Source organism: Aegilops tauschii, chromosome 3 (assembly GCF_002575655.3).
Source record: "Aegilops tauschii subsp. strangulata cultivar AL8/78 chromosome 3, Aet v6.0, whole genome shotgun sequence".
Taxonomy (NCBI): Eukaryota; Viridiplantae; Streptophyta; class Magnoliopsida; order Poales; family Poaceae; genus Aegilops; species Aegilops tauschii.
The window spans coordinates 587,406,132-587,420,995 of record NC_053037.3 but is presented as its reverse complement, the minus strand read 5'-3'; the positions used below and the strand labels follow the sequence as shown (position 1 = coordinate 587,420,995).

The following is a 14,864-nucleotide window of genomic DNA, read 5'->3' as shown; positions in this document are numbered from 1 at the left end:
TGATGCTAAATTTTATTGTATGAGATGATCATGTTTTGTAACGAAGTTATTGGCAACTAGCAGGAGCCATATGCTTGTCGCTTTATTGTATGAAATGCAATCGCCATGTAATTGCTTTACTTTATGACTAAGCGGTAGCGATAGTCGTCGAAGAAATAGTTGGAGAGACGACAACAATGCTACGATGGAGATCAAGGTGTCGCGCCGGTGACGATGGCGATCCTGGTGGTGCTTTGGAGATGGAGATCAAAGGCACAAGATGATGATGGCCATATCATATCACTTATATTGATTGTGTGTGATGTTTATCCTTTATGCATCTTATTTTGCTTAGTTCGACGGTAGCATTATAAGATGATCTCTCACTAATAAATTTCAAGGTATAAGTGTTCTCCCTGAGTATGCACCATTGCAAAAGTTCGTCGTGCCAAGACACCACGTGATGATCGGGTGTGATAAGCTCTACGTTCACATACAACGGGTGCAAGCCAGTTTTGCACACGCAGAATGCTCGGGTTAAACTTGACGAGCCTAGCATATGCAGATATGGCCTCGGAACACTGAGACCGAAAGGTCGAGCGTGAATCATATAGTAGATATGATCAACATAGTTATGTTCACCATTGAAAACTACTCCATCTCACGTGATGATCGGACATGGTTTAGTTGATATGGATCACGTGATCACTTAGATGATTAGAGGGATGTCTATCTAAGTGGGAGTTCCTAAGTAATTTGATTAATTGAACTTTATTTATCATGAACTTAGTACCTGATAGTATTTTCCATGTCTATGTTGTTGTAGATAGATGGCCCATGTTGTTGTTCCGTTGAATTTTAATGCGTTCCTAGAGAAAGCTAAGTTGAAAGATGATGGTAGCAACTACACGGACTGGGTCCGTAACTTGAGGATTATCCCCATTGCTGCACAGAAGTATTACGTCCTGGAAGCACCGCTAGGTGCCAAACCCGCTACAGGAGCAACGCCAGATGTTATGAACGTCTGCAGAGCAAAGCTGATGACTACTCGATAGTTCAGTGTGAAATGCTTTACGTCTTAGAACCGGGACTTGAATGACATTTTGAACGTCATGGAGCATATGAGATGTTCCAGGAGTTGAAGTTAATATTTCAAGAAAATGCCCGGATTGAGAGATATGAAGTCTCCAATAAGTTCTACAGCTGCAAGATGGAGGAGAATAGCTCTGTCAGTGAGCATATACTCAAAATGTCTGGGTATAACAATCACTTCATTCAACTGGGAGTTAATCTCCCTGATGATAATGTCATTGACAGAATTCTTCAATCACTGCCACCAAGCTACAAGAGTTTCGTGATGAACTATAATATGCAAGGGATGGATAAGACAATTCCCAAGCTCTTCGCAATGCTAAAAGATGCGGAGGTAGAAATCAAGAAGGAGCATCAAGTGTTGATGGTCAACAAGACCACCAGTTTCAAGAAAAAGGGTAAAGGGAAGAAAGGGAACTTCAAGAATAACGGCAAGCAAGTTGCTGCTCAATGGAAGAAGCCCAAGTCTGGACCTAAGCCTGAGACTGAGTGCTTCTACTGCAAAGGGACTGGTCACTGGAAGCGGAACTGCCCCAAGTATTTGGCGGATAAGAAGGATGGCAAGTTGAACAAAGGTATATGTGATATACATGTTATTGATGTGGACCTTACTAATGCTCGCAGTAGTGCCTCTGTATTTGATACTGGTTCTGTTGCTATTATTTGCAACTCGAGACAGGGACTACGGATTAAGCGAAGATTGGCTAAGGACGAGGAGAGAGCGAAGATTGGCTAAAGTCGATGTGATCGTGATCAGCACGCTACCTCCACATCTACCTTTGGGATTAGTTTTAGACCTAAATAATTGTTATTTGGTGCCAGCATTGAGCATGAACATTATATCTGGATCTTGTTTGATGCGAGACGGTTATTCATTTAAATCGGAGAATAATGGTTGTTCTATTTATATGAGTAATATCTTTTATGGTTATGCACCCTTGAAGTGTGGTCTATTTATGTTGAATCTCGATAGTAGTGATACACATATTCATAATATTGAAGCCAAAAGATGCAGAGTTGATAATGATAGTGCAACTTATTTGTGGCACTGCCGTTTAGGTCATATTGGTGTAAAGCGCATGAAGAAACTCCATTCTGATGGACTTTTGAAATCACTTGGTACTTGCGAACCATGCCTCATGGGCAAGATGACTACAACGCCGTTCTCCGGAACAATGGAGCGAGCAACAGATTTATTGAAAATGATACATACTGATATATGTGGTCCGATGAATGTTAAGGCTCGCGGCGGGTATCGTTATTTTCTCACCTTCATAGATGATTTGAGCAGATATGGGTATATCTACTTGATGAAACATATGTCTGAAACATTTGAAAAGTTTCTACGATCTGATCGTGCAGGAGAATATTTGAGTTACGAGTTTGGTCTTCATTTGAAACAATATGGAATAGTTTCGCAACTCACACCACCCGGAACAGCACAGCGTAATGGTGTGTCCGAACGTCGTAATCCTACTTTACTAGATATGGTGCGATCTATGATGTCTCTTACTCATTTACTGCTATCATTTTGGGGTTATGCTTTAGAGACGGTTGCATTCACGTTAAATAGGGCACCATCTAAGTCCGTTGAGACGACACCTTATGAACTGTGGTTTGGCAAGAAACTAAAGTTGTCGTTTCTTAAAGTTTGGGGCTGCAATGCTTATGTGAAAAAGCTTCCACCTGATAAGCTCGAACCCAAATTGGAGAAATGTGTCTTCATAGGATACCCAAAGGAGACTGTTGGGTACACCTTCTATCACAGATCCGAAGGCAAGACATTCGTTGCTAAGAATGCATCCTTTCTAGAGAAGGAGTTTCTCTCGAAAGAAGTGAGTGGGAGGAAAGTAGAACTTGATGAGGTAACTGTACCTGCTCCCTTATTGGAAAGTAGTTCATCACAGAAATCTATTCCTGTGACTCCTACGCCAATTAGTGAGGAAGCTAATGATGATGATCATGTAACTACAGATCAAGTTACTACCGAACCTCATAGGTCAAGCAGAGCAAGATCCGCACCAGAGTGGTAAGGTAATCCTGTTCTGGAGGTCATGTTACTTGACCATGACGAACCTACAAACTATGAGGAAGCAATGATGAGCCCAGATTCCGCAAAATGGCTTGAGGACATGAAATCTGAGATGGGATCCATGTATGAGAACAAAGTGTGGACTTTGGTTGACTTGCCCGATGATCGGCAAGCCATCGAGAATAAATGGATCTTCAAGAAGAAGACTGACGCTGACGGTAATGTTACTGTGTACAAAGCTCGACTTTTTGCGAAAGGTTTTTGACAAGTTCAAGGAGTTGACTATGATGAGACTTTGTCACCCGTAGCGATGCTTAAGTCCGTCCGAATCATGTCAGCAATTGCCGCATTTTATGATTATGAAATTTGGCAAATGGATGTAAAGACTGCATTCCTGAATGGATTTCTGAAAGAAGAGTTGTATATGATGCAACCTGGAGGTTTTATCAATCCAAAGGATGCTAACAAAGTGTGCAAGCTCTAGCGATCCATTTATGGACTGGTGCAAGCATCTCGGAGTTGGAATAAACGTTTTGATAGTGTGATCAAAGCATATGGTTTTATACATACTTTTGGAGAAGCCTGTATTTACAAGAAAGTGAGTGGGAGTTCTGTAGCATTTCTAATATTATATGTGGATGACATATTGTTGATTGGAAATGATATATAATTTCTGGATAGCATAAAATGATACTTGAATAAGAGTTTTTCAATGAAAGACCTCGGTGAAGCTGCTTATATATTGGGCATCAGGATCTATAGAGATAGATCAAGACACTTAATTGGACTTTCACAAAGCACATACCTTGATAAAGTTTTGAAGAAGTTCAAAATGAATCAAGCAAAGAAAGGGTTCTTGCCTGTGTTACAAGGTGTGAAGTTGAGTCAGACTCAATGCCCGACCACTGCAGAAGATAGAGAGAAAATGAAAGGTGTTCCCTATGCTTCAGCCATAGGCTCTATCATGTATGCAATGTTGTGTACCGGACCTGATCTATGCCTTGCTATTAGTTTAGCAGGGAGGTACCAAAGTAATCCAGGAGTGGATTACTGGACAGCGGTCAAGAACATCCTGAAATACCTGAAAAGGACTAAGGATATGTTTCTCGTTTATGGAGGTGACAAAGAGCTCGTCGTAAATGGTTACGTCGATGCAAGCTTTGACACTAATCCGGATGACTCTAAGTCACAAACCGGATACGTATTTATATTGAACCGTGGAGCTGTCTGTTGATGCACTTCTAAGCAAAGCATTGTGGCGGGATCTACGTGTGAAGCGGAGTACATAGCTGCTTCGAAAGCAGCAAATGAAGGAGTCTGGATGAAGGAGTTCATATCCGATCTAGGTGTCATACCTAGTGCATCGGGTCCAATGAAATCTTTTGTGACAATACTGGTGCAATTGCCTTGGCAAAGGAATCCAGATTTCACAAGAGAGCCAAGCACATCAAGAGACGCTTCAATTCCATCCGCGATCAAGTCAAGGAGGTAGACATAGAGATTTGCAAGATACATACGGATCTGAATGTTCCAGACTCGTTGACTAAGCCTCTCTCACGAGCAAAACATGATCAGCACCAAGACTCCATGGGTGTTAGAATCATTACTGTGTAGTCTAGATTATTGACTCTAGTGCAAGTGGGAGACTGAAGGAATATGCCCTAGAGGCAATAATAAAGTTGTTATTTATATTTCCTTATATCATGATAAATGTTTATTATTCATGCTAGAATTGTATTAACCGAAAACTTAGTACATGTGTGAATACATAGACAAACATAGTGTCACTAGTATGCCTCTACTTGACTAGCTTGTTGAATCAAAGATGGTTAAGTTTCCTAGCCATAGACATGAGTTGTCACTTGATTAACGGGATCACATCATTAGAGAATGATGTGATTGACTTGACCCATTCCGTTAGCTTAGCACTTGATCGTTTAGTATATTGCTATTGTTTTCTTCATGACTTATGCATGTTCCTATGACTATGAGATTATGCAACTCCCGAACACCGGAGGAACACTTTGTGTGCTACCAAACATCACAACGTAACTGGGTGATTATAAAGGTGCTCTACAGGTGTCTCCCCTGGTACTTGTTGAGTTGGCATAGATCAAGATTAGGATTTGTCACTCCGACTGTCGGAGAGGTATCTCTGGGCCCTCTCGGTAATGCACATCACTATAAGCGTTGCAAGCAATTTGACTAATGAGTTAGTTGCGGGATGCTGCATTACGGAACGAGTAAAGAGACTTGCCGATAACGAGATTTAACTAGGTATTGAGATACCGACGATCGAATCTCGGGCAAGTAACATACCGATGACAAAGGGAACAACGTATGTTGTTATGCGGTTTGACCGATAAACAACCAATATGAGCATCCAGGTTTGGCTATTGGTTATTGACCGGAGACGTGTCTCGGTCATGTCTACATAGTTCTCGAACCCGTAGGGTCCGCACGCTTAACGTTTGTTGACGATCGTATTTTGAGTTTATGTTTTTTGATATACCAAAGGTAGTTCGGAATCCCGGATATGATTATAGACATGACAAGGAGTCTTGAAATGGTCGAGACATAAAGATCGATATATTGGACGACTATATTTGGACATCGGAATGGTTCCGGGTGAAATCGGGCATTTACCGGAGTACCGGGAGGTTACAGAAACCCCCCGGGCGGTATATGGGCCTTATTGAGCCATAGTGGGAGAGAGGAGAAGGGAGCAAAGGAGGGGGCGGCCCCCCTTTCCTTCCTCCTTCCTCCCCCTTCCTTCCACTCCTAGTCCAACTAGGGAAGGGGGGATCCTACTCCCGGTGGGAGTAGGACTCCCCATGGGTCGCGCCATAGGAGGGCCGGCCCTCCCCCTCCTCCACTCCTTTATATACGTGGGAGGGGGGCACCCCATAGACACACAAGTTGATCATTGATCTTTTAGCATCATCACCGTCATCACACCGTCGTGCTGACGAAGCTCTTCCCCGACACTCTACTAGATCGTGAGTTCGTGGGACGTCACCGAGCCGAACGTGTGCAGATCGTGGAGGTGCCGTACCTTCAGTGCTAGGATCGGTCGATCATGAAGACGTACGACTACATCAACCGCGTTGTCATAACGCTTCCGCTTACAGTCTACGAGGGTACGTGGACAATACTCTCCCCTCTGATTGCTATGCATCACCATGATCTTGCGTGTGCGTAGGAATTTTTTTGAAATTATTACGTTCCCCAACAAACCACTACTGCTAAGCCCAATAGCAGTAGCGTTTGTGGGTGACCAGTGCTACTACTATGGATAGCCCCAGCCGGTGGCGTTGGGACCACTTAGCAGTAGCGCTGCCTCGTGGACCCGTGTACTGCTACCTTTTGACCTGTAGCGCCTGTTGCTGACACGCGCTACTACTACTTAGCAGCAGCGCTGTAAATAAACCGGCGCTACTGCTAATATTCTATCTATAAGCATTCTCCTAGTAGTGTTAGTTGTGGACTACTCTTCACTTCATAACTATTTTGCATAGTGGTGCACATTTTTTCACAACAGACAACATATCAGCAGGCCACTAAACAAATGAATAAAAGAATGGCACGTGGATCCAAAAATAGTAGTTACCACAAAATCATCTTTGTTGATGTTTATTTATTTCCTAGATTGGTACTAAAGTGTGACATTGAGGAGGTAGAAGAAGGGAATGGCATCAGAGAGTGTTCAATGAATTAAAGCAGTGTTTAAAGAATTAAATTTGAAACAAGAATTAATGAAAAACGGATGTATTCCTAGAATGACAACTAACTCAAGAATTGGACATGCATACTCAATCTCAGCTGCGAGAAAATGCTAGAAGATAAGTACAAGAGTTGTGCATATTTTGCAGATTGGGGAACAAAGGCTGGTGAAATATTAATAAAAAAATGAAAGACTGAGTGAAAAAAATGATTGTATCTCACAAACTGAAGAATGAACAAACTTACTCAAAGTGAAGAAGAAAATGATTCTAGCTTACAAACTGAAGAATGAGCAAACTTATTAAAGACTCGCACTGACTGAATGAAAGACCAACCTAATAACCCATATATTCGAATGATAACCAAAATAGCAATGACTAAACAATTACTGAGAATCGGCAAAAGAGATATTGAAGAAGAAAAAGGGACTGAAGATGAAGGGACAGAAAAGCTAATGAATGGCGTCAAATGAAAAAGTGATGACAAGTTAACTTAAATTGAGAAGACATAAAAAAGATGACTAGTGAAAGAAAATGAAGAAATAGAGTAAGGATTGAAGAGACAGTGAAAACTAAAGAAAGGTAAACTTAGATTCTAAGGACAAGGACTATTGAGTGAAGAACACGAAGAAACTGATGCCAACAACTCAAGACTAAAAACTAAAAAGAGTGAAATTCATCACTAGTCCATGAACTCGAACTGTATGCACACGTTAGGCCAACAACTTGGGACGATTTAGTCAATAAACTCGTTTGTTCGATCAATTAAGCACATAACAGATTCGAGAGTGGAAAACTGGCCATGTTCCTGCCATGTCATCATACTTAGACCATTCAGTAACCATTTACTTTCTATAGAGACTGATTTGCAAACAAACAACAACAACAACAACCCCAACAAAGCTTTTAGTCCCAAACAAGTTGGGGTAGGCTAGAGGTGAAACCCATAAGATCTCGCGACCAACTCATGGTTTGGGCACATGGATAGCAAGCTTCCACGCACCCCTGTCCATAGCTAATTTTCCGGTGATACTGCAATCCTTCAGATCTCACTTTACGGACTCGTCCCATGTCAAATTCGGCCTACCCTGACCTTTCTTGACATTCTCCGCACGCTCTAGCCATCCGCTATGCACTGGAGCATATGGAGGCCTGCGTTGAATATGCCCAAACCATCTTAGACGATGTTGAACAAGCTTCTCTTCAATTGGTGCTACCCCAAATCGATCTCGTATATCATCATTCCGAACACGATCCTTCCTTGTGTGGCCACACATCCACCTCAACATGCGCATATCCGCCACACCTAACTGTTGAAATAGGGACCGATTTGCAAATTAACAATTCTTCTTAGCAACCCAGCTTAGCTAATGACGTATTAAAGAAAGAAAAAGAGTGTTCCTTGCGATTCGAACCTACAACCAGTTGGAGTTAGACTAGCCACAATGAAGAGTAACATACACTAGTAACATACACATATCCCTAGACATTGTTACTACCTTCATGAAGAGTAGTAACATAAGTGTGGTGTCATGCAAAGCATCATTTATTAGGTTATAGACTCATATTGCATTGGGACATGTGATGTTACGGTAACTAGCTAAGTTACTCAAATTACTTCTCTCCTCGTTAACTCATGCCACATAAGCAAATTTGCTGAGTTGGACTCGATGTTACTACTGAAGTTACTCCCATTGTGGCTAGTCTTAGCAACAAGCTACCTCCGTCCTGGTTTATTGGTCCCTTTCGTATTTAGCGTTAAATTTTGACCATAAATATAACTAACAAAATGTCAACGCATGTCACCAAAAATTAAACTATTAGAAACTATGGTCAAATATTAATCCAATGATATAATTTTTGGTGGCATGCATTAATATTTTGTTTGTCAAATATATTGTCAAAATTTAACACAAAATACGAAGGGCGCCAATAAATTAGGACCGATGTAGTACAACACAACATCATTTGTGTACTAACTTGCATCGCAGCATATATTATCCCCTTTCTTTGGATCACACGATCTACAAAGCCATATATTATTAAGTTCTCCGGACCAGATTCATTAGATTTTCAGACGATTATTATTCATAGTCTTCATCATACTCATCATCACACATATCTTTCGATGCATTCGCCTCAAACCTGGTCACAAGAATCCTCCTATCCAACCAAAGCCCCTGCATAAATGATATCCTTCATGTGACTTGTTCACTACCGGAATCGCACCCTATGCCGACGGCCCTGGCCGTCGGCATAGCCCTGATTGGCCGTCGGGACAGGCCTATGCCGACGGCCCCCGTCGGCATAGGACCGTCGGCAACATATCCGTCGGCGTAGCCCGGGAGGCCGTCGGCATAGGCCCTATCCCGACGGTGTCCGTACATCTATGCCGACGGCCCTGGCCGTCGGCAACGTTACGTCGTAACGGCGGCCGCCGTCAAGTGCTGACCAACGCCTACTCGCCACGTGGCAAGCCTATGCCGACGGCCTAGCCGTCGGCATACATATAAACTAAGCCGACGGCCAGGCCGTCGGCATAGGCGTGCAATGTGGCAGCAACTGGGCTCTCCTAGGGCAAGGCTATGCCGACGGCCTGGCTGTCAGCTTAGTTCATATGTATGCCGACGGCCAGGCCGTCGGCATATACTTGCCGAGGAGCTCCCAGTTGCTGACACATGGCGTCTATGCCGACGGCCTAGCCGTCGGCTTAGTTTAAATCGATGCCGACGGCCTGGCCGTCGGCATAGCTGCCACGCGTCAGCAACTGGGAGCTCCGGCCAGCCCTATGCCGGCGGCATAGCCGTTGGCATAGTTTGTATTTGATTTTTTTTCTTTTATCTGTTTGTTTTCAAATCAATTCAATTCAGATATACAGCAGATATATAAGATGCAAATAGACATATAGAACACATCTAAGTATCATCCGTCACCATCACAACAATATATGCATAAGCATCATCATAATCAACATAAAGATAACCATAAGCATATAAAGAAGCACGCAAGTCATCTAAAGGACCATCAAAGACCACAAAGCCCGTCCACTGCTCAAAGCCCGTCCGTGCAAAGTCAAAGGGCTAGATCCCGTGGTCAAACGTTACAGGGTTAGGCGGGATGGGGGCGCTGGGGGGGTAGCATTGCCACCCGAGCGTCGCACCGGACCCTCATACATGCGGGGTGGTATGGTGGCATGTCCGAAGAGGCGGCACGCGTCTCCGGGGTGTGCCCCCCCCCCTCACGGACGGCGCCGCCGCCGGCACCTGGAGGGGGGAAATGGACGCGTCGGGTCTACGCGGAGGGGATCTTGCTATGGGTCTGGCCAGGATGTTGCTCCAAAGTGTTCCTATGGGCTAACCTAACACAACCGGGTGGATAGGTCCACTGCTCAAAGCCCGTCTGTGCAAAGTCAAAGGGCTAGATCCCGTGGTCAAACGCTACAGGGTTAGGCGGGACGGGGGGCCTACGGGGGTAGCAATGCCACCCGAGCATCGCACCGGGACCTCATGCATCCCGTACGGTGTGGTGGCATGTCCGAAGAGGCGGCACGCGTCTCCGGGGTTTGGCCCCCTCCAAGTGACGGCGGCACTGCCTTGCATGCAGGGAGGGCACACCGAGGAGGCCCAAGACGGGCGTCTACGCATGCCTGAACACTTTCACATATGCATGGGCACCCGTGTGATGTTTCGGTGACATATCTACACCCCGAATCCCCCCACCAACCAGAATTCCCTCCGTGTCGACCGTTTCCCCCCTTCGTGACACAGCGATAGCGACGTTCGTAACGGGGGCAATCGATATACCATCGGGGTATGTTTTTTTAGATAAGGCATAATTATCTTATGCAAAAACAGAAACTAAAATAAAGTAAAAATAAAAAATAAAGTAAAATAAATGTATGCCGACGGCAAGGCCGTCGGCATATCTGTGCACACACGGAGGTGCAGTCCCACGGATCGATGACGTGCCATGGCGCACGGATCGATGACGTGGCAGAGGGGCCTATGCCGACGGCTATGCCGTAGGCATACCTTCGCCATAGATAGTATAAAGCAAAACTAAAAATAAAACTAAATAAACATATGCCGACGGCAAGGCCGTCGGCATAGCTACGCACACGGATTGATGACGTGGCAGAGGGGCATGGGCCCGGTCTATGCCGACGGCCTTGCCGTAGGCATACCTCTGCCGTAGATATGCCGACGGCCGCCGTTACCTCCCGTCGGCGTAGCTTCAACGCCGTCAAACGGTCAGCGCTGACCGGGTAGGTGGGCCCGGGCTATGCCGATGGCCGCGCCTATGCCGACGGTCCCCGTAGGCGTATCTCAAGCAGTCCCGACGGCCTCGTCTATGCCGACGGCCCCGACGTCCTCGTCTATGCCGACGGCCCCGTCGGCATAGATGGATGTACGCCGACGGCTTTTCTACACCTACGGCCTGTCGTTGGCCGTCGGCATAGGTCCATCTATGCCGACGGGGGCCGTCGGCATAGATGAGGCCGTCGGCGCAAGCAGTTATTCTGGTAGTGGTTAGTGGTGAACTCGAGTGTGCAAATATAGTACCGATAATTGCGAAAAAGCTAAGTTGATTGAGGATGGATGATGGCATGGCACCAACCATCCCGTGGCCACAATTAATGAGTGGGTGTGGAGTTGGGCAACGTTTTGGAGATTTGCTTATATCGGACTGACTGAATGAAAGACCGAACACACACCTCTTATCTTTGAATGATAACCAGTATAGCTAAGACTAAACAACTACTGAGAATGACATAGGTGTACATATTCTAAGAGTAAAAACTGAAAACTGATAGACGGACTGAGAAAGACATACTTAAGAAGAAAAGGGGACTAAAGACTGAGGGACAAAATCTAATGAAGGACATCAAATGAAAAACTAACGGCAATCTAACTAAAAATGAGAAGACATAAAAAAGGCGACACATGAAAGAAAATGAAGAAACAGATTAAGGCCTGAAGAGGGAGTGAAAACTAGGGAAAGAGAGACTAAATAACATAGTCAGAGACATTGGATAGTAATAGTAATGAGTAGATATGACTGCTGAACCCAAAACACTTGTCTCTGATTTCCGAAACCAAGAAAATGTACAAAAGGGACACCGGTACGTAATACTAGCCCTGAACCCTAAAAACTGAATATTAAACTGCAGTTCATGGTGGCTGAAGATTGCGAAAAACCAATCAAGGACTATGCCATCTTCAGTTACATTCACTGGAGAACATGCACACACGCTGTGTCTTGCTCTCAAAACTTCAAAAAAATGTTACCAAACTGGATCTGAATACTAAGAACTGATAAAAGGGACATAACAAGTTACTGAAAGTTTTGAAAAAGTTGGGGCTTTCTTCTGCAACGGGCTGTTTTCTTGCTTCACTGCGACGTCCTATTTGCTGCTGGGGAGATGACCTGGTAATATTGTCTGCGGCAGAAGCTTCACTGCAATGCTGTTTGTTGCGGGTACGTGGCATCCGTTGGGTCGTGCACGTGGAGGACGAGCGGTGGAGGGGTCTTGCGCAAGAGACGACGGGCCAAGTTCCGTTGGGTCGTGCACGTGGACGTGGTCCATGTGACACAATGTACGGCGGCGCAGCGCGACATCCAACGGCTCGCGAGACAGTTAAAGATTGGCTCTCGTCAGCCGGATGATCCCTAGTGGTCGCCAGAAAAGAAACCCTAGCGATTCCTAGCGATCCAATGAAAGGAGAACATAGATATTTCCTTTGGTGGGGATGAACTCGATTCAAATTCGGTGCTATGCTGCGGCGTCGATCTATCGGTTCGTTTCCTTTGTTGGGGACGATACGACCATGGACTCTGTTGCAGAGGAGATTTTGCGGGAGATCCTTCTGAGTCTGCCGACCAGAGACGCCGCCCGCTGCTGCTGCGTGTCGAGGCTCTGGTGCGGCGTGGTCACCGACCCCACCTTCCGCGCCCTTCACGCTAGGGCCAGGCATGTCGTCGCCGGTACCAGCGCGGAGGCCCTGCTCGTTTCCGAGATCCGCGACCCGGGTAAAAGCCTCGAGGTGAGAGTATACAACATCAATTCGCCTAAGCCCATGTGCCGCGTCGTCGGCCTGGCCGGCGGATACAAACCAGCCAACGCCTGCAACGGTTTCCTCCTCCTCGCGTCCAGCGTCAAAAATTGGCCTGTGCTCGTGTCCAACCCCGTCACCGGTGAAAAGCTGGAGGTCCCACCGCCACCGAAGATCAATTTCATCGACTACTACTGGCACATGTATGGCATGGGGTTCAGCCCGGCCGCCCACGAGTACAAGCTGTTCCGGTTTTCCTTCCCGTTTGGGTCCGAGGAGGACAACAATCACCTAGACGTGTACACCTTAGGCGATGGCCGTGGGTGGCGCCGGCACCCGATACTGTTCCCCTATGCCGCGGTCTACGGCCTGCACTCACCGCCGCCGGTGTTCGTGGACGGCAAGCTGTACTTGGTGGTGCAACGCCACTGGTCGCCGAACAGGATACTAGTGATTGACGTTGTGAGCGAGGCACACTGCACATACCGCCTCCCCTATCAGCACACGACGAGTCAGGCCATGGCGGTGCATGCCTTGGAGATGCACGGACGGCTTTGGATCGCCGTGCGTGACCGAAGAGAGCTCGATTTCTGGATCATGCCGGTATTGGGTCCACACCTCCATGACCAGGACGACGATAGACTGCCTCATTGGGAACTACTATACAACTTTTACATCGACGACATGGACATTCATGAGGTAAACAAACGCAACCAGCCGAGTACCGCCTGGTTTAACGAGGGCGACGGGATGTTGTGCTACAGGCTGGGCGACCATCTCTACAAGTAAGACACCAACAAACACAAGAATAAGAAGCGACTAGGGTCTTGTGCATGGGACCACCAAATACGGCTGTCGGCTACTCCATCACCGGAAGATGACCAACGGTGGAAAGTATACGGCGGTTACCGTCCCAGCCTACTCTCGCCTCATCTTGCCTTTCGGTTGGAGTCCGAGTCCTCCATTCAACACCAAAACTCACGACAACACTATGAGCACGCTTTGTTACATGTTGTGCGATGCCAAAAAGCATCGAAGAAACGCCACTTTACGTGCACACCTAATGGCACCGATGGCACAGACGACCATCATGTTGTCAAAAGGGTTCGTGGTCCAACACGGTAATCCAACCTACAGACGCAAAAAAAATTTGTACCTAATTTTTGGGATATCATTTTTATGATAAAACTATTCACCCTTTCTCTTTCTTGACAGCATTTTACATTTCATAGTATTTTTATAGATAAACATATCAGAAGAGATCCTTCTTCACGTAAGTGAAGGCTTTATATATAAGAAAAACATTATGCACACAAGTACAGGTTGGTGGTCTAGTACTCCTTTATTTTAAAGTATTCTTCATGTGCAATTTTTGCCATCGACGAGATGATTGAGCAAACTCGCTTTGGAAGGGACCGTCGGTTGAGGAGAAAAGGTTAGTCATGAGAATATCTGAACTATTGGCAAGGGAGGAAGCAATGGAAAAATAACGTTCCCGGGTGATGTGGCTCTCTGAGGGTGACCGTAACACGGGCTTCTTTCATGCGCAAACAAAGGAAAGGGCACGTGTAAACAAGATTTAATCTCTTCAATTGGATAATGGAACAACAATAACAGGCCAGAGTGAACTAGAGGAAGCTGCCAAGGATTTTTATCAGTCCTTGTTTACTTCAGAGGTGAATACTCAGCCTGCTGAGATTATTGCTTATGTGCAACCCAAGGTTACTGAATTAATGAATGAGCAGTTGTGTGCGCATGTAACCGACGTGGAAATAGAGCAGGCCCTTTTTATGATGCACCCGAACAAATCGCCGGGACCGGATGGACTAACAGTGGGGTTTTATATCAAACACTGGAACATATTGAAGGGTTCTGTGTGCCAAGGAATTAGAGAATTTTTCGAAACAGGAGTCATGCCAGATGTGGTAAATAGTACAGTACTGGTTCTCATACCCAAGGTGAAAAACCCTCAGAAACTTACTCAAT

The 14,864-nt window shown here is 45.6% G+C and overlaps 1 protein-coding gene across 1 annotated transcript; it reads left to right on the top strand.

The window, feature by feature from the left end:
• The first annotated feature begins 12,653 nt into the window (after positions 1-12,653).
• On the top strand, positions 12,654-13,667 carry LOC109762448 (putative F-box protein At1g53550). The gene has a single exon (XM_020321309.1). It carries the CDS (start codon positions 12,654-12,656, stop codon positions 13,665-13,667), a length of 1,014 nt encoding a protein of 337 aa, XP_020176898.1.
• Positions 13,668-14,864: the final 1,197 nt, after the last annotated feature.

Bases quoted from the DNA above. Each gene is read 5' to 3' on its own strand.
- LOC109762448 (XM_020321309.1), top strand. From the start codon at position 12,654: ATGGACTCTGTTGCAGAGGAGATTTTGCGGGAGATCCTTCTGAGTCTG.